Source organism: Gobius niger (genome assembly GCF_951799975.1).
Source record: "Gobius niger genome assembly, chromosome: 4".
NCBI classification, from domain to species: Eukaryota; Metazoa; Chordata; class Actinopteri; order Gobiiformes; family Gobiidae; genus Gobius; species Gobius niger.
The window spans coordinates 2,460,249-2,485,847 of record NC_136855.1 but is presented as its reverse complement, the minus strand read 5'-3'; the positions used below and the strand labels follow the sequence as shown (position 1 = coordinate 2,485,847).

General features: G+C 46.6%; 2 protein-coding genes across 2 annotated transcripts in view; both read right to left on the bottom strand.

The window, feature by feature from the left end:
- The window catches only part of LOC306962383 (NACHT, LRR and PYD domains-containing protein 3-like), a gene marked incomplete at its 3' end in the record, with an annotated part of 158,941 nt that overhangs the window by 59,159 nt on the left and 74,183 nt on the right, over positions 1–25,599 (bottom strand). The window lies entirely within an intron of this gene.
- LOC306962317 (NACHT, LRR and PYD domains-containing protein 3-like) lies at positions 351–25,182 on the bottom strand (the record flags this gene model as incomplete). Its single annotated transcript, XM_079555437.1, has 8 exons — positions 351–1,151; positions 7,585–7,631; positions 7,751–7,918; positions 7,984–8,151; positions 14,185–14,352; positions 16,172–16,339; positions 18,953–20,729; positions 25,155–25,182. The coding sequence occupies 8 exons, from the start codon at positions 25,180–25,182 to the stop codon at positions 571–573; spliced, it is 3,105 nt and encodes a 1,034-aa protein (XP_079411563.1). The 3' UTR covers positions 351–570.

Sequence of the window (25,599 nt, the reverse complement as noted above, 5' to 3'; positions counted from 1 at the left end):
TTTAATGCCCAAATACTAGATTTGAATGACACAAAGGCAGAAAACAATCTGTGCAGATTCCAGTGAACATTTACAAACATTTCATCAAAGAAAAAGAATTGGATAAAACAGGGGAAACTGTTTTAGATTCAGACATAACTTTGGTCTTTTTCATGAACTTATACGGTATATATTGTAGAGCAATGTCATGGTTTTCCAGTAGATTTAGATTTAATGCCAGTTTGAGTCCAATTCATGCTTTTTAATGACATTTAAGGCCTTGATTTTGGCTAAATTCATTGACAGACTTTTAAACCCTGGTTCAGGCAGACAAACTAAAGAAACACATTGATCCAATATCCTTCATCTTTGAGAGTGCACCGGCTTCAGTTCATGTCAAATATGATCCAGTACGATTCTATTGACCAGCAGCATTTAACTCTGCATTTAAACTCTGAGATATGGAAGAAAATACAGGAGAAGATCAGACTTTATGAACCCACAGTCAGAGAGAGACATTCAAATCATTCATTAAGAATAAAACCAAAGCAGAATGAGTCAGTCCTCCAGGGGGCGCCGTGTCCTTCCTGTTTACACATTCACCAGAGACACAGACCCAAACCCTGGCAGTCCAAACCCTGGGAACAGAGGCTCAGTGAAGGAGGTGATGAAGGTGTGGAGGTGGGACAGTTTTCCATCAGAGCTGACGTCATAGAAGGACAGAGCTCCAGCCTCAGAGTCCAGGAACACACCCACTCGACGGGATGGAAAGAATGGATGTAAAGCTTTTACCTTAGTCCTCCATGAGGGAACATCTGACTGTTTTTTCTCATTGTGTAAGAAATAATTCTGTCTCCCCTCGATCCTCATCGTCCAGGACTGATCATTTCCTCCAAACCGACTGTCGCCTCCTCTCCGTCTGATTCCTCTGTAACTCACTGAGATATCAACCTCAAACCCTCTACACTGCACCTCCCAGTAACAGCGCCCCCTCAGGCCGGAGGAGCTCAGGACCTGAGACCAGTCTGTGAATCTGTCCTCATGATCCGGAGGCTCAGGTGTGTCCCCTCGTCTCACAGTCCGTTTGCCCCCTCGTCTCACAGTCCGTTTGTCCTCTGACAGTCTGAGTTCTCTGTTCGCTGTGTTTGGGTCCAGAGTGAGTTTACAGTAATCTGAGAAACACAAACACAATAATGACTAAAGTGGAATATAAATGTCATCATCATCGTTAGATATGAACCATCTGAAGCCAAAATGAGGCACAAAATCAGTCGAACAATAATCATCATAACCAGAAGAATAAACAAGAGCACAGCTGCAGGGACTAAGCTCTGATGGTCACCTATGTAGCCACAGCTGCCCTGGGGCGGACATCAGTGCAGTAAAGTCATGTGCTGAGGTGAAGACACAGGCCGTTTCTGGTTCTTGTGCTCGTGTACTCGAGTACTCGTGAAACGTCATCAGAGCCGGCCCGAGAACTGTTCCAGGTCAAAGTTCACATCAGACTGAGAACAGTTCAATCCCCAGGATGTTGTTCTGGCCCCGCCCCCTTTACCCAGTCTGAAGTTCAAGTTTAATGTTGCCTGTTTTATTGTTCCTCTAAAATTCACGTTGAAGGCGATTTGAGGCGAGAAATGTCCATTTGTAAAGTCAACCCAATGGTCAGTTCAATCCCAAGTGAAAGTAGGATCCGGCCGCTCGGGCCACTTCGCCGCCCACGCAGTGAGTTGTAGCTGAGCGGGCGAGCTCTGTCTGGGCTCAAAGTTCCTGAAGCTCCGCTGGTTTTCAAAGGCTCCATTGTCGTTAAACTTGTGTCAAAGTTTCTGACTTTCACCGACACACGCCTAAAAACAGCCAGAACATCACCACAGACACATTTGTTTCTACTGTTTTTACATAAATCCCTTGAACTACTCGATGTCTTTCCAAAACTACCAAACATATAATTATTTAATGGATTTGAATCCTTTAAATGCCAGTTTTATTTTGTAAACTTTACAAAATGTCTAAGTAAAAACATATAAAGTTGAATATTTTCTGAATAATAAACATTGTAGAGCTGGGGCTTTGATGGTGTTTAGAGCCTTGGACGTGTCAAAGTTTGGACTAATATTGATTTAACTGCATTTGTAGTTTTTCTGTAGTGACGATTCTTTCTGTCTAAATGTTCTTGGCTCCATTGACTTCCATTATAAAGACATTCAGGACTTGCACTTTTCTTTGCTCTCCTGTCTCCATATAAAAGTCATACATTTATAATGTCAGCATTTCATTTTGAAGAACAAGAGTCAGATTTGACATTTTTCGTGTATTTCTTCAGTTTGGACCTTGTTCCTGTTGTCGGCAGATGAATGAAATCCTGTTATTTTCCCATTAGGATATAATGGAGCCATGGCAGAACCTGGACTTTTCTCACATAAAACTTCACATTTTAAATCTCACTGTAATACAGGAAAACGGTCACATATCTGTGATGTCAGCGTTTCATTTGGAAGAAAAGGAGCTGAATTTGACATTTTCACTGCATTTCAGAATTTTCCACTTTTCTAACATTGTAACAGATGCTGTATCTTCAGTCGGCTGATACTGAAGCTGTGGCCCAGGGGAAACTACAGGATTTGTTTGTCTTTGTGTTTTCTATAAAATATATGAATATTTTTAAAATGAACAAGTGATTTATCGACAATAATGTTTAGTGTGAAGATTTTTACAGTTTAAAATCTTCAACACCAAAACAGCTGAGTGGGAGCGTCACAATCAGTGGTTAGTTTTGAAGCAGAAAAGTCTCGGTTTTGAAAACGAGCCCCAGGTTTGTGAACCTGAGGAAACACGAGAATAAATCCAGACTGCAGCTCTTTGTCCAGGTTATTTTAGCTAAAAAAAACTAAAAATGAGGCTCCGCCCCCGCGCTCTGGTTATCACATAAACACAGAGTTTACAAACTGTAGAATATGAAACAACACTGGCATTTGACACTGTCAAAAAAGTTTAAATTCATAAAAAACAGTAAAAATGTCAAATGTCACTCATTTTCTTCCAAATGAAACCCTGATGTCACAGATGAAGTGATTTTATGCCGTATTTCAGTGAGATTTATTATTATAAATGACTTATTTCCATTATATTCAATAGGAGAAAATACAGTGATTTTATTCATGTGCAACAATGGGAATGAGCTCCAATCTGATGAAACTCAGTAAAAATGTTCAAATTCACTCCTTTTCTTCCAAATGAAACTCTGACATTGTAAAAAGTTTTAAACGGCTCTGGAAGAGCAAAGAAAAACATGTACAATGGAAGTCAATGGGGCTGTTTCAGCCGCTGCCATTTTCACATAAAGAATCGTCCACTACAGAAAAACTATAAAAGCATCAAATCCATTTCACTTCATCTGTGACACAAACACGGCTCTGGAAACAGACAAAGCCTCAGCTCCACATGTGATTATTACAAATATAATCACACTCAAGTGCTTTTTTTTAGTTTTAAGTTTTGAAACTGGGATTTTAAGGATTAAAATCCAGAACATTGTTACATGTTTGGTAGTTTTGGAAAAGGTTCAAGTAGTTCATGTGATTTAAACAAAAAGAAGTGGAAACAAATCTGTAAAAATGTCGATTTTCTGGCTGTTTTTAGGCGTGTACATTTGTGTACACTAGGGGGCGACGTGTGGAAAGGTGTAAATCTGTCACTACAGAAAAACTACAAAAGCTTCAAATAGATTTTTGTCTCATCTTTGATACGTCCAAGGCCCTAAAATCCACCAAAGTCCAGCTCTGACCTGTTCATTATTATAAAGATAATGAGGTTTTTATGTTGTTTTCAAACTGACAAACAAAGGGTTAAAATCCCCAAATAAAAACATGTTTGGGAGTTTTGAGAAAGTGAGAAGTGATTCTTCAGATTTATGAAAAACTGAAAAAAGATGAAAGTATGTGTTTTTTATAGCAGTTTGAAAAGCGTGTACATTTTTGTCCACTAGGGGGCGACGTATGGAAAATGCAGATCTCCAAAATAAAAGACCTGAGAGAAAAACAAACACTGGATTCAGAAAATTTGTCTCAAAAGAACATTTGGTGCAGAAATCCACGTCTCAAGCTGCAGCACAGACAAAATGGTCAAATGAAAAGAAAATGTTGCAAAATGTACAAAAATGTCCATAGGACGACACAAGGGTTAAAGTTGTGAAAACTTGAGACCAACAGTTTGTTCGTGACTGTTGTTACTGTGTATTTATATGACTGTAATAGTTTGGCTAATATATGAAGTCAGGTCGTTTCATTACAAATGAGTAAATACTGGAGCGATCTTTGTCATTATATCTTATCATATCAAACATTTAGTGAATAGATAATCACTGTCCTTCAATAACAAGTGTCAGATGTGTTACTTCAGAACTGAAAAGGTCCTTTGGTTATTTGAATGATTTATTTGACAGAAACATTATTTATTTCGATTCATACTTGGCTTTCAAAACTAAATGTTGACATTTGAAAGTGGATGATTCCAACAGTCATGATAAAGATGGTTTTGTTGAAGTCAGGGAGAAGTGCTGTACATGTTGATGTACAATAACATTAGAAAAGTCAAATCCATGCCTTTTGTTACACATGTATTATTATTCTGTATTATTCGGCTCTTCACAATATAAGTAGAAGCTCCATTGATTTGAATGGGATTTTCCAACGTTCTACCGGTCATTATTTCCTGATATAGGACCTCTGGAAAAAATACTGACCGCTGCCAATGGCAACGGAGTTGGTGCTTGTAATACAGGTCTTTCATATCACTCCGCATGTACGCAGTAGCGGACACTGTCTCTGTCCCCGTCACTGTGAGAGAAGTTGGGGGAATCACTCGTGAAGTTAACGTGAGTCCGACTTTCAACTTACCCAGAGATACTTCAGTGAAGGTATTCAGGTCGTCTTCTGTACTCAGTGGTTGAGTCTCGAACGTTTCGCCTCTTCATCCAAAAGGCTTCGTCAGCGAACTAAGGTTCCGTTCAGCTCGCAGCCCAGATAAAGACCAAAGGGAGGAGTTGGGGTAGGCCCGGCTCCTCCCCAGAAACTACCGTTACTCTCACCTGTGAGGAAACACCTCTGAAGCAGAGCGTCTCTAACCACCTGCTCACTCCAGAGTATCGATGTGTCCTGAACTCTTCAAAGCTGATCACTGTAGATTATTGTTCTGTTGTTGCTGATGTGCCGTCTCATTGTTTTTTTGATCCACGTGTCGTCCACATATCTGAGCCAGTGAGTGGGTTTGATTCCTGGGTTTGATATTTGATGTTTGACTCAAACCATCCACTCCAGCACAAACTAGGGCTCAGACATAGGGCTACAGAGGTGCCCACCAGTGCAGAGGGCAAGACCAAAGAGGAGGGGCTGCGGGCTGAGCTGAAACTTTAGTGTCGCTGACGAAGCCTTTTGGATGAAGAGGCGAAACGTTCAACACTTAAACTACAGAGTCCAGACGACGACTCAAGAACCTTCATTGAACAAGGGTTAACAGTTTAGCGTGAAATTGCATACGTCTGAGTTTGATATTATTACTTTTACATGACTCCATGAAGCAAATGGAATCACTTTTTTAACTCTTCCCTGGTCGGCCCATGTCCAAAGATTGCAGTGTTAATGGTGCACACATTTCATTTTGATGGTGGGATTGTTGTAGTGACTGATGACCATGAATAAAGCTGCCACAGGCTGAGAGGGAACCAGCAGCAGCGGGAGGACAAACCCCACAACCAAGCTACAGATTTACTGTGGAGCTCATTCACAATCATGTTAGCGCTAATGGAAGATTTGTGCTTCTATTAGAAACAAGTTAGCATGAATGCTTCAAGTCTCTGAAAAATGTAGTTGAACATAATAATAAGGGTATTACCAAATTTGCAAACTTGTTTTCAAAAAATATCATGAAATCCTTTGATCAAATGAGGAATGAATTCAATATTCCAGCAAGAGATTTCTATAAGTATCTCCAAATTCGAAATTACATAAACTCTTTGCTAAAGGAAGAAAAGCTTAGACTTTGTCTGTCCAAGTTGGAATACGCGTTGATCTCAGCTAGATCGTTAAAGGGAAAGATGTCTGAGTTCTATGCCCTTTTGTCACAACAAAGTTCTAATGATTTTGACCCACTAAAACAGTCTTGGGAACATGATTTGGGAACAACCTTTAGTTCAAAAGAATGGTCCGAAATTTGTAAGAAAACATTTCCAAAATGCACCTCGCTATCAATTCAAGAACAAAATTTTAAACTTATTCATAAATTTTATTATACACCTGTACGTCTCCAGAAAATGTATCCCGATTATTCTGACCTTTGCTATAAATGTAAAAAACAAAAAGGCACTTTATTGCATCTGTTCTGGGAATGCGAAGATATCAACCGATTTTGGAAAGATGTACACCATGTAATCCAGGAAATCACAAGAATCTCATTTGCCATGTCACCATCACTATATTTAAATTTGAACACAGATCATCTCTTTGATAAGGCTACCAAATCTCTGTTAATAATGATCTTGTCACTGGCAAGAAAATGTGTTCTTCTAAATTGGTCATCATCTCAAATACCTACAATGGACATGTGGTTGGCTCAGATATCCTCGATTATCCCTTTAGAAAAGTTAACTTTTGAGTTGAATGAGAAACAAGATATGTTTTGGCAAATATGGACACCGATACAATCCTATTTACAAAGGTGATGTTTTGAAATAATAATAATTATTAATTTTATTTTTTTCTGTTTTTGGTTAGGTTAGGTTAGGTTTTCTTTTTTTTTTTGTGTTGTTCTTCTTGTTTCCCTTGACCTCTTGGCCCCCACCTTGGGCTAGTTACCCCCCCCCCCCTTTATTTTTACTTTTTGACATTTTTTGTATTGTCTATTTTTTTTCATCTTTTTCATCAAGAGAAAAGAAAAACAAACAAAAAACAAAAAACAAAAAAACAAAAACAACAACAACAACAAAAAGGAAAAAAACAAATAATAATAATTATTTATTTTTATTTATTTTTTGTCACACATTCTTTTTGACACGTGCTGTCGTTTTGTGGGGAGGGGGGAGGTTTGTTTTGTTTTTGTGTTCTGCACTTCAATCTGTGACTGTACAAGTCACAGACTTATGTGACGCCTTGATTGAATTTTGACCTCACGGTCATATTGGTATAAAGAAAAAATCAATAAAAATATAAATCACAAAAGAACATAAAAATAAATAGACACAAAGGTCTTGAAGTAATCACTGCATATACCACTAAATATTTTTCTTTCCCTTGTCTTTCTCCCGAGAAGTTAAAGGTACACAGGTGAAGGTGAGCTCAGCTGTGCGCTGACAGCCCTGAGTAAGAGAACACTGTTCCAATTCCTCGTTTAACCGCTCTGCGTGTTCCCGTTCTCCCCAAGTCCATACTTCAACATACATGTGGGGAAAAAAAATATTTGGTCAGTTTCACATAGGCATTCTATTGGATTTTGGCCAAATACTTTTTCCCCCACTGTACGTGTGTTCATGAGTGATGAGAAACGGCCACAGACTTGTATCTGAGGCTGAACACTCGGAGGTGAGTGTTTCTCATGTTGTGAATGAATCAGACTCACATTTTCTTGGACCTGGAACCATCCACCGTTCTCCAGCAGGATCCAGCCTGAAACACACAAGTCCAGTTTACTGTCGACCAGGACCAGGACCAGGACCAGGACCAGGACCAGGACCAGGACCAGGACCAGGACCAGGACCAGGACCAGGACCAGGACCAGGACTCACCTCAGTGTCTGCAGGGGCCCGTGTGGGGCCTGTAGAGCCGTCAGCAGCTCGGTGGAAGCTCCTGGATGGTTGTAGCTCAGGTCTAACTCTCTTAGATGGGAGGAGGCGGAGCTTAGAGCTGTGGCCAGAGAAGCCCCGCCCCTCTCTGTGACCAAACATCCAGACAGACTAAAGACACACAGCATTAGCCTCTGATGTGGACACAGACAGAGTCCTTCATGAGAGCGTCTCACCTGAGAGTCTCCAGTCTGCAGGGGGCGCTCTTCAGTCCCTCACACAGCAGCTCCACTCCTGAGTCCTGGAGGCCATTGTTGCTGAGGTCCAGGTGAGTCAGACTGGAGGAGCTGAGGACTGAGGCCAGAGGAGCACAGACGCTCTGTGACAGACCACAGCCGCTCAGACTGAGGACAGAGAGGACCATCAGAGACCAGAGCCACGATGTAGAGGCAAAACAAATATTTGTAAATATTACACAGACGCAGAATTTAATAGTAATATAGAAACGTCTGGTTCATTTTCTCTTCTTCATTTGAATTGTAGAAGCCTGTGTTCAAATACATGATTATTTGAACACATTACAACATAAATGTGCTGTTATAGCTCTGTCTGAGACTTGGTTAACGGATGAGGAAGGTGTGGAGTTTCATTTTGAAGGTTATGAATTGTTTTGTGTGAATCGGATCAAGAAGAGAGGAGGGGGGGTTGCTCTTTATGTTAGTGAGCTGAAATGTAAAACAATAGAGTGTATGACGACTGCAACAGAAGATTTAATGGAATGTTTCACTGCTGAGATCCAAATGAACAAACAGAGGAATATTGTCGTCACATGCACATATAGAACTCCAGGGTCGAGCATTACAGCATTTAATAACAAGCTGGAGCAATTATTAGTTGGAATGAATGAAAAGAAACTGTCTATAATTTGCTTGAATGTGTCTAATCATAGTTCAGATTTCCTAGATCTAATGTATAGCAGAGGCCTTTCTCCAACATGACCAGGCCGAGCCCAATAACCTCCAGTTGTGCCACATTCAGTGACAACATTTTTGTTCATTTACTTTAAAAAACTGTGAAAGTCTTCTTTTGATAAATGATGCAACTGATCATTTACAAATATTTGTAACTCACTTCTGTGAAGTAAAAACAAACAAAGAAAAGTGCAGTAAAGTTATTGGGTTAAGAACTGAGGAAAGACTGAACACATTTAGGGATGATCTTATGAAAGAACTCTGGGTTCGCTCACAAGAACCACAACCTCAGGTATGATGTATGAAAAGATGTTTATTTTAGAACGTTGGCGTTGTCGTTTTGGGGCTTCAGATAGGGAAGCTCACGGGCTCTCGTCCCCAAAGAAGTCTAAGAGAGAAGCGTGGAATGAGCTTCCTGTAGATCGCCAAGGTTGTGGCGTGTGTAGACCTCGTATGCTGTGGATGACCAACGGACTAAGATCTTGATTAGGCGGTCGGGCACGCCTCGGCTGGCACCCACGTGAGGAAGCCTAGCCGAGCACTGCACGAGGGAAGGCGGGGCAAACTCGGAGCAACGAAGAAAGCCGAAGAAGCCAGCAAGAACATGGACTCGAGCGTGCGCGATATGTGCGGGGGCAGCACGTTAGAGCGGATAGAAGCTAAGCATCGCCCAAGCAGGTCCGACGTGAGAGGGAGTTGGCGGCGGGTAGCTTGTGGAGCTTGTCGCTGTAAGCCTTTAAGGACCTGACTCACCTGGTAGAGGATAGATGCCGAAAGAGGCATGCCGGTTAGTGCTTTAGCGAAGAAGCCGATTCCACTAAGGTATGCCTTAATCGTGCCAATGGAGAGTGATTGATGAGCAAAAGCGTGGGAGACGAAACTTGTTAGAGTGAGGACGTCTAGGAGGGGAACGGCAACCCATAGTGCTCGTGGAAGGAGCGAAATTTAACCCCGGCGGTTCGATAAGCTGCCTGAGTCCGGGGTGCCAGACTATCGAGGATGGCGGACTGGGAAATCCGCAGAAGGTCGGCTAGGGCTGGTCACAAGACGAGGATCGTAGCTAAGAATCGTGGCAAGGAATCGGAAGAGGCTCTGCATAGGGGGCCAGCATCCTGAAGGTCGGAAATGCAAAACGAGAGAGGGAGTCAGCTATGCTGTTGTGGTGACCCGGAACGTGCTTGGCTCTAAGGATAAACTGGTTAGATATGGAGTGCCAAACTAAGTGACGCAAGAACGGCATGATTCGCTAGGCCATGGAGCTGCGAACCATCTGCCCCGGTAGAAACCCCCAAAACCGGCTGAAGGGGCAGCGTCGGTATACAACCGGGACGTCGGCGGGACGGATATCATGTCCTGTGGAGTGAGGGAGACGACGCGGCAAGGACCAGGAGATACGAAGAAGAAGGCGAAGAAGGCAACATCTGGGACAACTGAGGTGAGGGAGGCAGCGTCTGGGAACCCGGCATACCCCGGGGGCGGGGCAGCCGCGGCATAGGACGTGGAAGGAAAGGACTGGTAACTGGACGAACCGGAGAGAGCCGGTATCCCGTAGCCTCCGAGGAAAGAGGGGCCAGCGAGCGCGGTGTAGGGGAACCCTGGCAAAACGGGAGAGGGCCCTAAGAGACCCACGCCGCGTCCTGGAGGCGGAGCCGGCATCCAGGTGCCGGCAGGCCAAGCCTGCGCAGTGTGAAAAAGGGGGCGGGGCCTGCAACCCAGAGCCGAGGGGCAGGGCCTACGCTGTGGCGAGAAGGGACGGTAGCAGCGCGGTGGCAGCTGCAGTTCAGATGTCCGGCTGGACCGCTGGAACCGCGGCCGAAACCTGAGGCGGAGCCATAACGGCTGGGGGGGCTTCCGCTAAGACGGGCGGGCCCCAAGCGACTAGAGGCGGGGCCGACGAGGCCAGAGGCGGGGCTGACGAGGGCGGAGGCGGGGCCGACGAGGGCGGAGGCGGGGCCGACGACGAGGGCGGAGGCGGGGCCGACGAGGCTTCCGCTGAAACGGCGGAGCCCTGCGACTGGAGGCGGGGCCGATGAGGGCGGAGACGGGGCCGATGAGGCTGACGAGGCGGGGCCACGGCCAAAACTGCAGTGGGGGGGCTTCCGCTAAAATGAGCGGAGCCCAAGTAACAGGAGGCGTGGCCGACGAGGCCGGGGGCGGAGCCCAAGTAACAGGAGGCGTGGCCGACGAGGCCGGGGGCGGGGCCGACGAGGCCCGGGGCCGACGAGGTGATTGGAGGCGTGGCCGGAGGCGGGGCCGACGAGGCCGGGGGCGGGGCCGACGAGGCCCGGGCGGAGCCCAAGTGACTGGAGGCGTGGCCGACGAGGCCGGGGGCGGGGCCGACGAGGCCGGGGCGACGAGGCCGGGGGCGGGGCCGACGAGGCCCGGGGCCGACGAGGTGATTGGAGGCGTGGCCGGAGGCGGGGCCGACGAGGCCGGGGGCGGGGCCGACGAGGCCCGGGCGGAGCCCAAGTGACTGGAGGCGTGGCCGACGAGGCCGGGGGCGGGGCCGACGAAGCCCGGGCGGAGCCCAAGTGACTGGAGGCGTGGCCGACGAGGCCGGGGGCGGGGCCGACGAGGCCCGGGGCCGACGAGGTGATTGGAGGCGTGGCCGGAGGCGGGGCCGACGAGGCCGGGGGCGGGGCCGACGAGGCCCGGGCGGAGCCCAAGTGACTGGAGGCGTGGCCGACGAGGCCGGGGGCGGGGCCGACGAGGCCCGGGGCGGAGCCCAAGTGACTGGAGGCGTGGCCGACGAGGCCGGGGGCGGGGCCGACGAGGCCGGGGCGACGAGGCCCGGGGCGGAGCCCAAGTGACTGGAGGCGAGGCCGGGGGCGGAGCCCAAATGACTGGAGGCGGGGCCGAGGAGGCCGGGGGCGGGGCCGAGGAGGCCGGGGCCGACGAGGCCGGGGGCGGAGCCCAAGTGACTGGAGGCGGGGCCGGAGCCCAAGTGACTGGAGGCGGGGCCGGAGCCCAAGTGACTGGAGGCGGGGCCGAGGAGGCCGGGGGCGGGGCCCAAGTAACTGGAGGCGGAGCCGACGAGGCCGGCGGCAGGGCCGACGAGGCTTCCACTGAAATGGCGGAGACCAAGTGATTGGAGGCGGGGCCGACGAGGCCGGGGGCAGAGTCCAAGTGACTGGAGGCGGGGCAGACGAGGCCGGGGGCAGAGTCCAAGTGACTGGAGGCGGGGCCGACGAGGCCAGGGGCGGAGCCCAAGTGATTGGAGGCGGGGCCGACGAGGCCGGGGGCGGAGTCCAAGTGACAGGAGGCGGAGGCAACGAGGCCAGGACTGTTGAGTACGAAGTCAAGTCCAGAGAAGCGGTTCCAACCGGTAGCCAGCTTGGAGAACCACTGGATGAACCGGCGGGGGCAGCATGAGCCTTAGATGCAACGGACTGACCTGGCAACCCGGTGCCGAGAAAGGAAACTGAAGGCTTGAGGCCTGTCGGAAAAGCGGGCTGGAAATAAGCTGAGGTATCTGGCAAACCCGGGGCAGGCTAGGGCCCGCGCCGCGCCCGCCAGAATGGCCTAAAAGTGCAGAAGGTGGACCCAGCAGAGCCCAACCTCGAGAATAGAAAGAAGAGGGCAACCCGGTGCCTGAGGGAGATGCAAGAGGAATAGAGCCCGACGCAGTGCCAGGTGACGAGGCACGAGGGCCGAAATGAAAACAAGCTGTGAAACCATAGACAATTCCGTGGTGAAAGAGATAGGTGGAGAGATATCTGGCAACACGCGGCCTGTAGTTGCAGCGCCGGGGGCGCTGTTGACGTGGCTCCCGGAGGGCGCCGGCTGCGACCTGGAGAGAGGTCAACCCGGAAGTGGAAGCACGGGAGCGGTGATCGCGAGGAGGCTGCTTGCAGGAGCAAAACAACAACCTAAACAGCGCGAGGCGGTCCGCAGCGCTCTCTGCAATCCCGCCACCGTGGTCTAGGCGCATGACGCTTTTGACAGAGTACGAGGAGAGCTCCGAGTCGGCGGAGAGCGGCGGCTAGGCTGGCGGCTAGCCCCGGAGCTAACCCTGGAGCTTGCGCTAGAAGGAGGGGAGCCGTCATGCTGGCCTGGATGAGTGCAGCGGGGAGAACGTGCGGGAGACCTGGAACGGATTGCGACGCGGCGGGGCGACGAGCCACGCCGAGGAGGAGAAGGACAGAAACGACTCCTCCGGGCAGGCCGACGCCTGCCGGTAACCGGTGTCGGCGGGACCGAGTCCGGAGCGGCACTCCCCACGGGGGAAAACTGGGTATCCGGGACTGGCTGTAAGAATTCATCGTCCGACGGGTTGAGGGAGAGTTGATCCATACCGTGCGGAGGGGACAGCACCTGGGACACAAACCGGAAACGGAACAGAGACGGGACGGAAGCTAGACGGCCGGAAACTCCGAACGAGAGGACGAGGTTAGTAGTCGGGGGGCTTAAATAGGCTGGCGGGCGGAAGAGGCGTATAGGAGGTGTGGTCCGGCTCTCGAACCTTGATAAATATACATACTTATCTCCATAAAATGTTTATAGTACAAATAATGTGAATAAAGCTTATAAATCTTTTTTTTTTAAAGTATCTATGGTTTTATAATTAAAAATACCCAACAAAAATACTGAATGATATAGCAAAAAATAATAATAAACCTGGATAACAAAAGGTATATTAAAATGTTGTAAAAAGAAGAATAAGCTTTATAAAAATAATTTATAAAAATAATCTGACTCCTGTGATGAAAGATTATTATACAAACTTGTTAATGGAAAACAAAAGTAATATCAAAGGAATGTGGGAAGTTCTAAGGGAGGTTATGGGCAGTAAAATGAATTGTAGTCAGACATTATACTGAATGAATCAACAGAATATGGAGGGAAGAGGTGAAAAAATGTCTGATGAATTGAATTCATTTTTCGTCAGTGTTGCCCAAATCTTTCAAATCTAAACCACTACATAACGAAAATAAAAGCTGCACAGGTGAAAGTCGTGCAATCCCGATTTCTTGGTGAAGTTAGTGAGAGTGAAATGATTTCCACGGTCTCTAAAATCGCTCATGGACTCATCAGGAAACGAGGAGCAGAAACTATCATGAGGCTTTACTTCTGCCACGTCATGGACGACTCTTTCTGTCAAACTAAACGGAGTTTGGACTAAAGTGGAGCAGCTTTACCTGACGCTACGAGAAGTTGCTCTCCTCAGGTTAGTCAGATGCTGTATCTTTGTTATTTTAGTTTGACCTTACTTCTTGCTGATGCATTATTTTCATCACGTGTGTGTCGTATGTGCTTGGGCACTGCTGTTGTGCCGCATTTGTAGCAGTGATTAAAGTCATACAGAAGCCATAGGCCAGGTGTCGTAGCAAAACATGCTAATGATACATTTACCTCATTAAACTAAACATTCAACAAAACACAGACGACTTTGTGGCATTTATGGATAAGAATATACAGTTTGTGTTTCTGTTGACACAGACAGAGTCCTTCATGAGAGCGTCTCACCTGAGAGTCTCCAGTCTGCAGGGGGCGCTCTTCAGTCCCTCACACAGCAGCTCCACTCCTGAGTCCTGGAGGTCATTGTTGCTGAGGTCCAGGTGAGTCAGACTGGAGGAGCTGAGGACTGAGGCCAGAGGAGCACAGACGCTCTGGGACAGACCACAGAGGCTCAGACTGAGGACAGAGAGGACCATCAGAGACCAGAGCCACGATGTAGAGGCAAAACAAATATTTGTAAATATTACACAGACGCAGAGTTTAATAGTAATATAGAAACGTCTGGTTCATTTTCTCTTCTTCATTTGAATTGTAGAAGCCTGTGTTCAAATACATGATTATTTGAACACATTCAAATACATGATTATTTGAACACATTACAACATAAATGTGCTGTTATAGCTCTGTCTGAGACTTGGTTAACGGATGAGGAAGGTGTGGAGTTTCATTTTGAAGGTTATGAATTGTTTTATGTGAATCGGATCAAGAAGAGAGGAGGGGGGGTTGCTCTTTATGTTAGTGAGCTGAAATGTAAAACAATAGAGTGTATGACGACTGCAACAGAAGATTTAATGGAATGTTTCACTGCTGAGATCCAAATGAACAAACAGAGGAATATTGTCGTCACATGCACATATAGAACTCCAGGGTCGAGCATTACAGCATTTAATAACAAGCTGGAGCAATTATTAGTTGGAATGAATGAAAAGAAACTGTCTATAATTTGCTTGAATGTGTCTAATCCTAGTTCAGATTTCCTAGATCTAATGTATAGCAGAGGCCTTTCTCCAACATGACCAGGCCGAGCCCAATAACCTCCAGTTGTGCCACATTCAGTGACAACATTTTTGTTCATTTACTTTAAAAAACTGTGAAAGTCTTCTTTTGATAAATGATACAACTGATTATTTACCAATATTTGTAACTCACTTCTGTGAAGTAAAAACAAACAAAGAAAAGTGCAGTAAAGTTATTGGGTTAAGAACTGAGGAAAGACTGAACACATTTAGGGATGATCTTATGAAAGAACACTGGGAAAATGTTTATAGTACAAATAATGTGAATAAAGCTTATAAATCTTTTTTAAAAAGCATCTATGGTTTTATAATAAAAATGACCCAACAAAATACTGAATGATATAGCAAAAAATAATAATAACCTGGATAACAAAAGGTATATTAAAATAATATAAAGAGAAGTTTAGCTTTATAAAAATAATTTATAAAAAATAATCTGAGTCCTGTGATGAAAGATTATTATACAAACTTGTTAATGGAAAACAAAAGTAATATCAAAGGAATGTGGGAAGTTCTAAGGGAGGTTATGGGCAGTAAAATGAATTGTAGTCAGACATTATACTGAATGAATCAACAGAATATGGAGGGAAGAGGTGAAAAAATGTCTGATGAATTTAATTCATTTTTCCAAATCTTTCAAATCTAAACCACTACATAACGAAAATAAAAGCTGCACAGGTGAAAGTCGTGCAATCCCGATTTCTTGGTGAAGTTAGTGAGAGTGAAATGATTTCCACGGTCTCTAAAATCGCTCATGGACTCATCAGGAAACGAGGAGCAGAAACTATCATGAGGCTTTACTTCTGCCACGTCATGGACGACTCTTTCTGTCAAACTAAACGGAGTTTGGACTAAAGTGGAGCAGCTTTACCTGACGCTACGAGAAGTTGCTCTCCTCAGGTTAGTCAGATGCTGTATCTTTGTTATTTTAGTTTGACCTTCCTTCTTGCTGATGCATTATTTTCATCACGTGTGTGTCGTATGTGTTTGGGCACTGCTGTTGTGCCGCATTTGTAGCAGTGATTAAAGTCATACAGAAGCCATAGGCCAGGTGTCGTAGCAAAACATGCTAATGATACATTTACCTCATAAAACTAAACATTCAACAAAACACAGACGACTTTGTGGCATTTATGGATAAGAATATACTGTTTGTGTTTCTGTTGACACAGACAGAGTCCTTCATGAGAGCGTCTCACCTGAGAGTCTCCAGTCTGCAGGGGGCGCTCTTCAGTCCCTCACACAGCAGCTCCACTCCTGAGTCCTGGAGGTCATTGTTGCTGAGGTCCAGGTGAGTCAGACTGGAGGAGCTGAGGACTGAGGCCAGAGGAGCACAGACGCTCTGGGACAGACCACAGAGGCTCAGACTGAGGACAGAGAGGACCATCAGAGACCAGAGCCACGATGTAGAGGCAAAACAAATATTTGTAAATATTACACAGACGCAGAATTTAATAGTAATATGGAAACGTCTGGTTCATTTTCTCTTCTTCATGTGAATTGTAGAAGCTTTTCACCGAGGATTAGCTTCATTGTGAAGCGGAGCTACAGCAGCTCTGGGACTTTTACAAAGACACACATCAGTGTTTCTTTATCTAAACAACCAGGATTAAAAGACGAGAAACGAGAAAACTTATATCAATGTCTGAATCTGAGCTGGGAATGTGTTTGGGCCTCGAGGATGCCTGTTGTAAGCTCTAAGAACACACACTGATGTGCGGCCAGAGCGTCGCTGACATTTGTGACAAGCGTCTGACTTCAGGTAAGCACAAACCTATAACTACGGGTTTTAGGCTTGTTTTTGACGCCTGAAAAGCGTGTGGTCTGTACGCAGCTTTACTCAGTGAGGCATTACGGAAAATGCTAACAAGATGTTTCATGTTAACATCACGCTAACGTTCATGCTAGCTATGACTGCCGTTTTTTTCCGCTTCTACTGAACAATCTGCTGTGAATAAACATCCACATGGACTGAAGACTTTCTTATGTATATATCTTTAAAATAGTATAAACTGTTCTTTTAGCTGTACGTGTGAGAGCAACTGCCTGGTTTACAATCTATTATAGAAAACGCTATCTCAATGGCCGCCGGCTGGGCGCCGCCATGTTTATTTCCCATACCGACTTTGAAGCTAAGCAGGGACGGGCCTGGTTAGGACTGGGATGGGAGACCGTTTGGGAACACCAGGAAGCCTGGCGACAGTACTGAGTGTGTGCATGGTTGGTACTGCCGTGCGTGTGCGTGCATCCAAACAGGGCGGTGTGTGTGTATGTGTGTGTGTGCGCGCGCGTGTGTGAGTGTGCGTGTGTGTGTGTGCGTGTGTGCGCGCGCGTGTGTGAGTGTGTGTGTGTGTGCGCGCGTGTATGTGTGTGCGCGCATCCAAACAGGGCGATGTGTGTCATTGTCACTCACCGCTAACCTGCAGACGCTCCGCACAGGTACAGTTACATCCTCCAAAACACATCTGCGTGTCTTTGTTTAAGTCTCTCCTGCAGTGACCGAGGCTGTGGTTCATTTTACATCCAGGGCTGCGTAATGTTAGAGACGCAGACAAATGCGTAACATCCAATCCTGCCCATATACATCTCCAAACTTTGTCTCCGAAAAAACAGTACACGCTAAACATTGCCCAAAACCTGCTCAAACACGAGCCTCTAATCACACGCGCTGCTCCGACTGATTTATCCTCCGTGTGAGTAAAAGCGAAAATGAAACTACTACTTAACGAGCGCATGGCCTGCACTGCGTAGTTTTTTTTCTTTTTTTTTACTTTGCTGCTGTACCATTTGTTTTCTATTTTGCTTTCACGTATTGTGAGCCCAGAGGTACATTTTATTCTAAAGCAGCTTTGAAAGCATTGCCAATTTTATTGTAAGGTTATAAATACTGTCTAATAACGATCATTAGGCTATTTCAGTTCAAAACCTACTCATTATTTTTTTTATTGTACACTACCGTGATGCACCAAACCACGGGTCCTGCACCGTGAACCAAACCGTTAGAGCTGAACCCCTAATATTTATCCATAATTATTCCACTGTCTCTTGAATCCTCTTCCCCGAGTTTAGCAAAAATATTGTCGATGTAGTTTATAAGAAAGGAGCACGGGTGCATCAAACACTCCAATTGCAGTTTGTTTGACATTATTTTTAGCATTCATTATTTTACACATTTGTAGTGGCCACAGTTTTTGGAATGGGTTGGGAACCACTGGTCTACAGCTGAACTGTGTGACGGGTTGGACATTTCTTTGTAATCACTCATAATCTCAGAATATCAAATGTGGAGACTAGCGAGGCCCGGCCGAAGGCCGGGTCTCAGCTAGTGTCATAGAATTAGGTATGTGACCTTCTTGATGACCTGAGTTGACCTTCTGCTAACCTGAGTGACAAAGGTCATTGATAATCAGGAAAATGCAGTTGTAAGCTTACATATCAGTATTTAGTGCTGGATGTCCGTGCAGTGTCCTTCAGGTTCAAATGTTTTGTTGTAGGGCAATAAAACTGTCCTCTGTGCAATGTAAGGTTGACTGACTCAAACTGGCAGAGTCTCCTACGACTGTCATCAACATCCACAGGACCCGATTTAGACTTGACTTTATTTGTATGTCCTGAGTAAGTTTATATTTTGCCAGAAAATGGCTAAAAAGAGTGAAAAATTGTGTTTCCCAAAAGATTCTGTTTTCCCCCTCGGTGAGGCCACGCCCCCTTCTATGACGCGATGCTGTCTGTATCTATGCCTGGGAAGAACATCTGATAAGAGACACATCATGCAAGTTTGAGACGTCTCTGACGGAAGTAATTCCAGTCCGTCGAAACTCATAAGGTATTTGAACAAAACATTTTGTTAAACCTAGTGTCTTTCAATAAGAACCTTCTAAACCTGTTATTAACCTCTTTTAAATCAACACTAGGTGGCGTTGTTGACCATTTTCTACTTGGTGACAATGACACAAGTGTTAAACACAGTCTGGACTCACATGGCTTTGGTGGAGGCTTTGATGACCGGCAGAAGGTTCCGGAGAGCCCTCTCTGTGGGACAGTATTTCCTGAGGTCAAACTGCTCCAGGGCTGAGTCTGAGGACAGTAGGAGGAAGGACAGAGCAGACCACTGAGCAGGAGACATGTCTCTGTCAGAGAGACGTCCTTTTCTCATGAACTTCTGTATGTCCTCCATCAGGCTGTGGTCGTTCAGTTCGTTCAGACAGTGGAACAGGTTCAGGCTCCTCTCTGCAGACAGACCCTCTTCATTCAGCTTCTGTTTGATGTACTTTACTGTCGCCTGATTGGTCTGGTCACTTCCTGTCCCCGTCAGCAGACCAGGTAGCAGGCTCTGATTGGTCGGCTGAGACAGCCCCAGGAGGAAACGCAGGAACAGGTCCAGGTGTCCGTTTGGACTTTTCAAGGCTTGGTCCACAGCAGAGCAGTGTAGAGACATCAGATCACGCTTAAACAATTTTGTAAAGAGAGAAGATTTCTGAACCTCCAGCAGGTTGACCCCAGACTCCATGAAGGTCTGATGGACGTGAAGCGCAGCCAGAAACTCCTGCACACTCAGATGGATGAAGCAGAAGACCTTGTCCTGGTACAGACCTTGTTCTTCTCTAAAGACCTCTGTGAAGACTCCAGAGTAACGAGCGATCTCTGCAGCGTCCAGCCCACACTCACTCAGGTCACTCTTATAGAAGATCAGGTTTCCTTTCAGCAGCTGCTCAAAGGCCAGTTTTCCCAGAGACCGCACCATCTTTATAGTCTCTTCAGTCCAGTGAAGGTCTGCTCCTGTTCCCTTATGATACTTGATGTTCTTGACTTTGGCCTGGACCACCAGGAAGTGGACGTACATCTCAGTCAGAGTCCTGGGCAGCTCTGGTTTCTCTGTTTGCTTCAGGAGCTTCTGTAAAACAGTGGAGAGGATCCAGCAGAAGACTGGGATGTAGCACATGATGTACAGGCTGCGGATGCTCTTGATGTGTGAGATGACGGCTGTGGCCTCGTCTGTGAACCTCTTCATGAAGTACTGCTCCTTCTGTGGGTCAGTGAACCCTCGCACTTCTGTCACCATAGAGACGCACTCAGCAGGGATCTGATTGGCCGCCGCTGGGCGTGTGGTTATCCAGAGGCGAGCGGAGGGAAGCAGGTCCCCCCTGATGAGGTTCACCAGCAGCTCCTCCACTGAGGCGCTCTCTGTGGGCTCCGTCAGGACCCGGGTCCGGCTGAAGTCCAGAGGAAGTCTGCACTCGTCCAGACCGTCAAAGATGAAGAGCAGCTGGAGGCACTTAAAGCTGCTGAGATCTTTGGTTTGACTGAAGAAGTGATGGATCAGCCTCACCAGGCTGAACTGTGAGCCTCGGAGCACATTGAGCTCTCTGAAAGTGAAGGGGAACAGCAGCTGGACGTCCTGGTGGGCTCTGCCTTCAGCCCAGTCCAGACTGAACTTCTGAGTCAGCACTGTTTTCCCCACACCGGCCACGCCCTTCGTCAGCACCGTCCTGATTGGCTCTTCAGACTCGGGTCGTTGTTTAAACATGTCTTCACAGGTGATGCTGGTCTCATCAGCAGCTGGTCTGGAGGCGGTCTCCATGTGTCTGACCTCGTGTTCCTGGTTGACCTCTGAGGCCCCGCCCTCTGTGATGTACAGCTCTGTGTAGATCTGCTTCAGGGGGGCGTGGTCTCCTGCTTTAGCCACGCCTTCAAACAGATGACTGAACTTCTTCTGCAGACGACTCTTCAGTTTATTCTGAACTGGAGAAATGTGACCTGTAAGAAAACACATCAGACCAAAGATCAGCAGATCGACTGTGACGAGAACCAGTGACTGAACGACGCGTTATACTGAGAACTGCAGTTATGTTGGATCTTTAGACACTTAAACAATTGCTGTGTTGGTGTGAGGTGAACTTCTGCAACATATGGAAATTATCCATCCTTCCATTTTCATCTGCTTTATTCGGGTCTAGGTAACAGTCTGAGCAGACATGCCCAGATACTTCCTCCAGCTGTTCTGGAGGATCCTGAGGCGACACCAGGCCACAGAGACATCATCCTTCCAGTAAGTCCTGGGTCTTTCCACGGGTCTCCTCCCAACAGGACAAACCCTGAACACCTCCTGAAGGAGGCGACCAGGAAGCATCCGAAACAGATGCATGAACCACCTCAGCTGTTCCTTTCAGTGTGAAGGAGCAGCGGCTCTACTACGAGCTCCTCCCGGGTGACTGAGCTCCTCACCCTATCTCTGAGGGCGCACCCACCCCCCTGTGAAGGAAACTCACTTTGGCCGCACGTATCCGCAGTCTTGCCCTTTCGGTCATTACCAAAAGATCTCATGACCACAGGCGAGAGTAGGAACGTAGATCGATCAGTAAATCGAGAGCTTTGTCCAGACTCAGCTCCCTCTTCACCACAACAGTCCGATACAGCGACTGCAACACTGCTCACGCTTTACCCATCACCTAAGACACTGTTCTCTTCAAACCCTTGAGGTCGATTATGCCAGTGATGGCTTCTGAGAGACTTGCCATCTTCTATGACAGATGTTTAAGTGTATGACTATTCAGTCAGATTTGTTCTCCAGTTTATATCTGTCCGTGTTGAAGAAACCTTCAGTTGTGTTAATTCTCTGTTTATTCCCATGAATGATTAACTTCAGCCTAAATTTTCTGGGTCGTACTGTAGCTCCAACCTTCTGTGTCGTGAACAGAAGGTTGTCGTTGTGTCCTTGGGCCAGACACTTCACCCACCTTGCCTCCAGTGTCTGCGTACATTGGTGTATGAATGGGTCACTGCTTCCTTGCTGTGAAGCGATTTAGGCCTGATGACCATTTGCCAAACATCATTTTCCAATTCCGGCATATTTCTGTGAATTCCCATTCATTCCCATTGAACACTTTCAGAATTTTGTAACCCAGTTGTTAGAAGGTAATTGCACAACACCCTGACACGACTCACAGAGACGCACAGTGAAGCTAAAATTCAGCCTGATTTTAAAAAAATGTGACCAAAAATTGTGTCAAAATATTTCCAATAATCGCAGAGAGTGAAATCTGTTTAAAGCTTCAGACAGAGTTCTTACAGTTTTGCAGATGCCGGGCCAGATGCTCCTTCTTCATCCTCCACAGGAAGTCCAGGGTTATGTTCAGCACAGCCTCTCTGCAGCTCAACTCCTCCTCACTCTCTGATCTCCTCTCTGATCTCCTCTCTGAGCTCCTCTTTGATCTCCTCTCTGAGCTCCTCTCTGATCTCCTCTCTGATCTCATCTCTGGGCTCCTCTCTGATCTCCTCTCTGAGCTCCTCTCTGATCTCCTCTCTGATCTCCTCTCTGATATCCTCTCTGATCTCCTCTCTGATATCCTCTCTGATCTCCTCTCTGTGCTCCTCTCTGAGCTCCTCTCTGATCTCCTCTCTGATCTCCTCTCTGATCTCCTCTCTGATATCCTCTCTGATCTCCTCTCTGATCTCCTCTCTGATCTCCTCTCTGGGCTCCTCTCTGATCTCCTCTCTGATTTCCTCTCTGAGCTCCTCTCTGGGCTCCTCTCTGATCTCCACTCTGATCTCCTCTCTGATCTCTTCTCTGGATGCTCTGAGGCCAGCAGCCTGTGGAACCTCCTCAGTTCCTCTTTGACAAAGGTCAGAACATCCTCCTCCAGTCGCTGTAACAGAAATAGAGCAAAGAACCATCACGTCACACTGTGCCTGTACATCAGTGATCGTCTGAATGTTCAGTAAAAGGCGACAGATGAGTTTGAGACACATGAGGTCAGGACAGACAGAGGCCTGAGGAGAAGGAGGTTCTGGTACAGACCCTGAAAACAGCGTCCAGGTCACACTCCGCACTGAGACCCTCGAGGCGCTCATCTCTGTGGGATAAATATTAAAACTATGTCACACTCAACATCTGACATCGAGGCTGAAGATCAGTCACTTCACTGGAGGAAAAACAGATTATATAAAACAGAATATATTTATCATAAACTGTCGCTGCACCTCCCTCACCTCGCTGCACCTCCCTCACCTCGCTGCACCTCCCTCACCCGCCACTCACCATGTGTGGCAATGCGAGGGTTCACTTAGTTGCTAAAACATAAAATATGCCAATCAACGTCAGCTGGAGATGGCCAGCAGCAGAAAGTAAAGTAAAGTGAAGCACGTAGGAGCCATGCTAATACTGGCTCGGGGCTTTGACAGCGAGGTCCGAGTCAACACAGCCGATCCACTCAACTAGCACTGCCGGGAGAACGCGGGCCCCGACAGACTAAACATTAACCAAGACTAGGGGTGTAACGGTTCACGGGGATGTATTGAACCGTTCGGTTCGGCCTGTTCGGTTCGGTCCACTTGCGTACCGTTTCGGTGTATTATTTTCATTAAATAATGTACATTTATTATTAGCGTCATATTAAGTGCCGCGGAACAAAGTTCCTACGCGAGTTTCCGCACGGACGCTATTGAGTGACGTACATTGAAGCTGCATGAGTAGCCGAGAGAAACTACAGGCGCTGGCTTTAAGTATTTGATTAAAAGTCTTGAGCCTCGCTACAATATCCCGTCACGTCCGCACTTCAGCCAAAAAGTTACACCAGCGCTCAGAGCCAGTTCTTCCTATACGCAAACTACGCAGTGTTGTTTCACTGATTAATCAACGCGTTGTTGTTACGGGGACAGGCTCTTCCAGCGCGCACTCACTCTCCGCCTACTTCGCCACATATAACTCCAAAACGGAGTAGTCTGCTGAAGTGAATGAGCAGGAGAGACCGACCGCCTTCCCCCTGTCTCAGCCAAAGCCCGAGTGCTTCTCCGCTCGTGTCCCCGCTCGGCCGTCTGTCTCCCGGTACTCGTTTCGCCTCATGCGCGGCTCCTCCGCGGTTGCATCATGTCACCTGTGTCCCGGGCGCAGCTCTCATGTTTTCTCTGCGCAGACTCTGGGCCTCACTCTCATTTAAACCCTCTTCTTACTGTGTCTGGTGAGTCTAGAGTATCAGGACAGTAGTTTGGCGAGTAGACGAGAGTAAAAAGCCGTTCACTGTGGCCTTTTTGTTGAGTTGAATCCACATGGTTCTCATGAGTTACAGTAACTCTCATTATAAGAGTGCAATTTATTTAAAATATCACCCAAATGGGTCACTTTTATTTATTTTATGCAAGAATTCTATTGTGTATTGGCAGCTTTTCAAAAGAAAAATTTTGTTAGTTCTTATTTATTTGTACCGAAAATTAACCGAACCGAGCCCTCCAAAACCGTGAACCGAATACAATTTTAGCGTACCGTTACACCCCTAACCAAGACTATACTCACTACCAACTTTTGTTATTTAATTTAGCCACAATATGGATACTACCTGAAATGGGGCGACGAGGAGCAACAACCACAACATGGGAGACTGGGCGTACAGGAGGTCAGAGGTCAAATAATAAAATGGAAGCACTATTTATCAGGTGACGGCCAGCGCACACAGCCATCACCGTCCAAACTACAAGGTGCAGTGCCCGCCTGCAGGCACACTGCCACACATGCAAACACAAACACCTGCAGAAATGACAAAATGTTCGAAGCAGCAGAAGCCGCGACAGTTAGCGGCTAACACAGGCAGAGTTTAGCAATGTGACCGAAGTCTAGAAAAAAATCCTAAACTGACAAACATCTGACCAAGCTGCTCTGATGCAGCTGAAATCCTCATGAAATGATATTTTGTTTAATAATTCAACATCTACAAGCCTGGCTAACACCAGACTGCTGTGTGCGCTCGAATCATTTTGAACTTCACAGTCTGGGGACCACGGTCCAAATCTTCGCATGGATTTGGGACCAATCACAGAACGAGGAGGGACGGCAAGACGATGACGAGCTATTCGATATACGGAAGCTTGTAGTTTGTTTAGGGATAAAAAAACATTAAAGTTTATTTGATCCAACATGACAGCAGCAGACGTGACGCCATCTTTCGATCAAGCTTCAGGCCGTGTTCTAAATAGTTTAGCTCCAAAGTTTACAGCGGGAACGTCATACGTGATCTGATATGATGATACGATTGGCTGTGGCGACTGCAGACACATATGATAAACATTCAGCCCAATAAACGGTTATGGAACGATCGTAAACCACACCTCTCTACCAGAAAATGCATTGGTCCCCAGACTAAATATTGTTGAATTACTAAAGCGAACATGTTTTTGACCCTGATGGCTTACCGTAGTCCTTGCGGGAGTGGCTATGCATGCGGGGGATTGTTTGGTGATTTGAGTCGAATACAGAACGACATGGGGACATTGAGTTAACCTGGCTAACGCCATGCTGCTGTGTGCGCTCGAATCATTTCGAACTGCACAACAGCCTGGGGACCATGGCCGAAATTTTCGCATGGATTTGGGAACCAATCACAGAGCGAGGAGGGACAGCAAGACGATGACACGCTATTCGATATACGGAAGCTTGTAGTTTATTTACGGATTAAAAAAAACAACGGTTATTTACGGATCCAACACGACAGGAGCAGACGCGATGGTATTTTTCGATCAAGCTTTAGACCTTGTTCTAAATAGTTTAGCTCAAATGTTTACAGCAGGTACGTCATATGTCATCTCACACGATGATACGATTGGCTGTGGCCTCGTACAGACGCATGATAGACTTTTT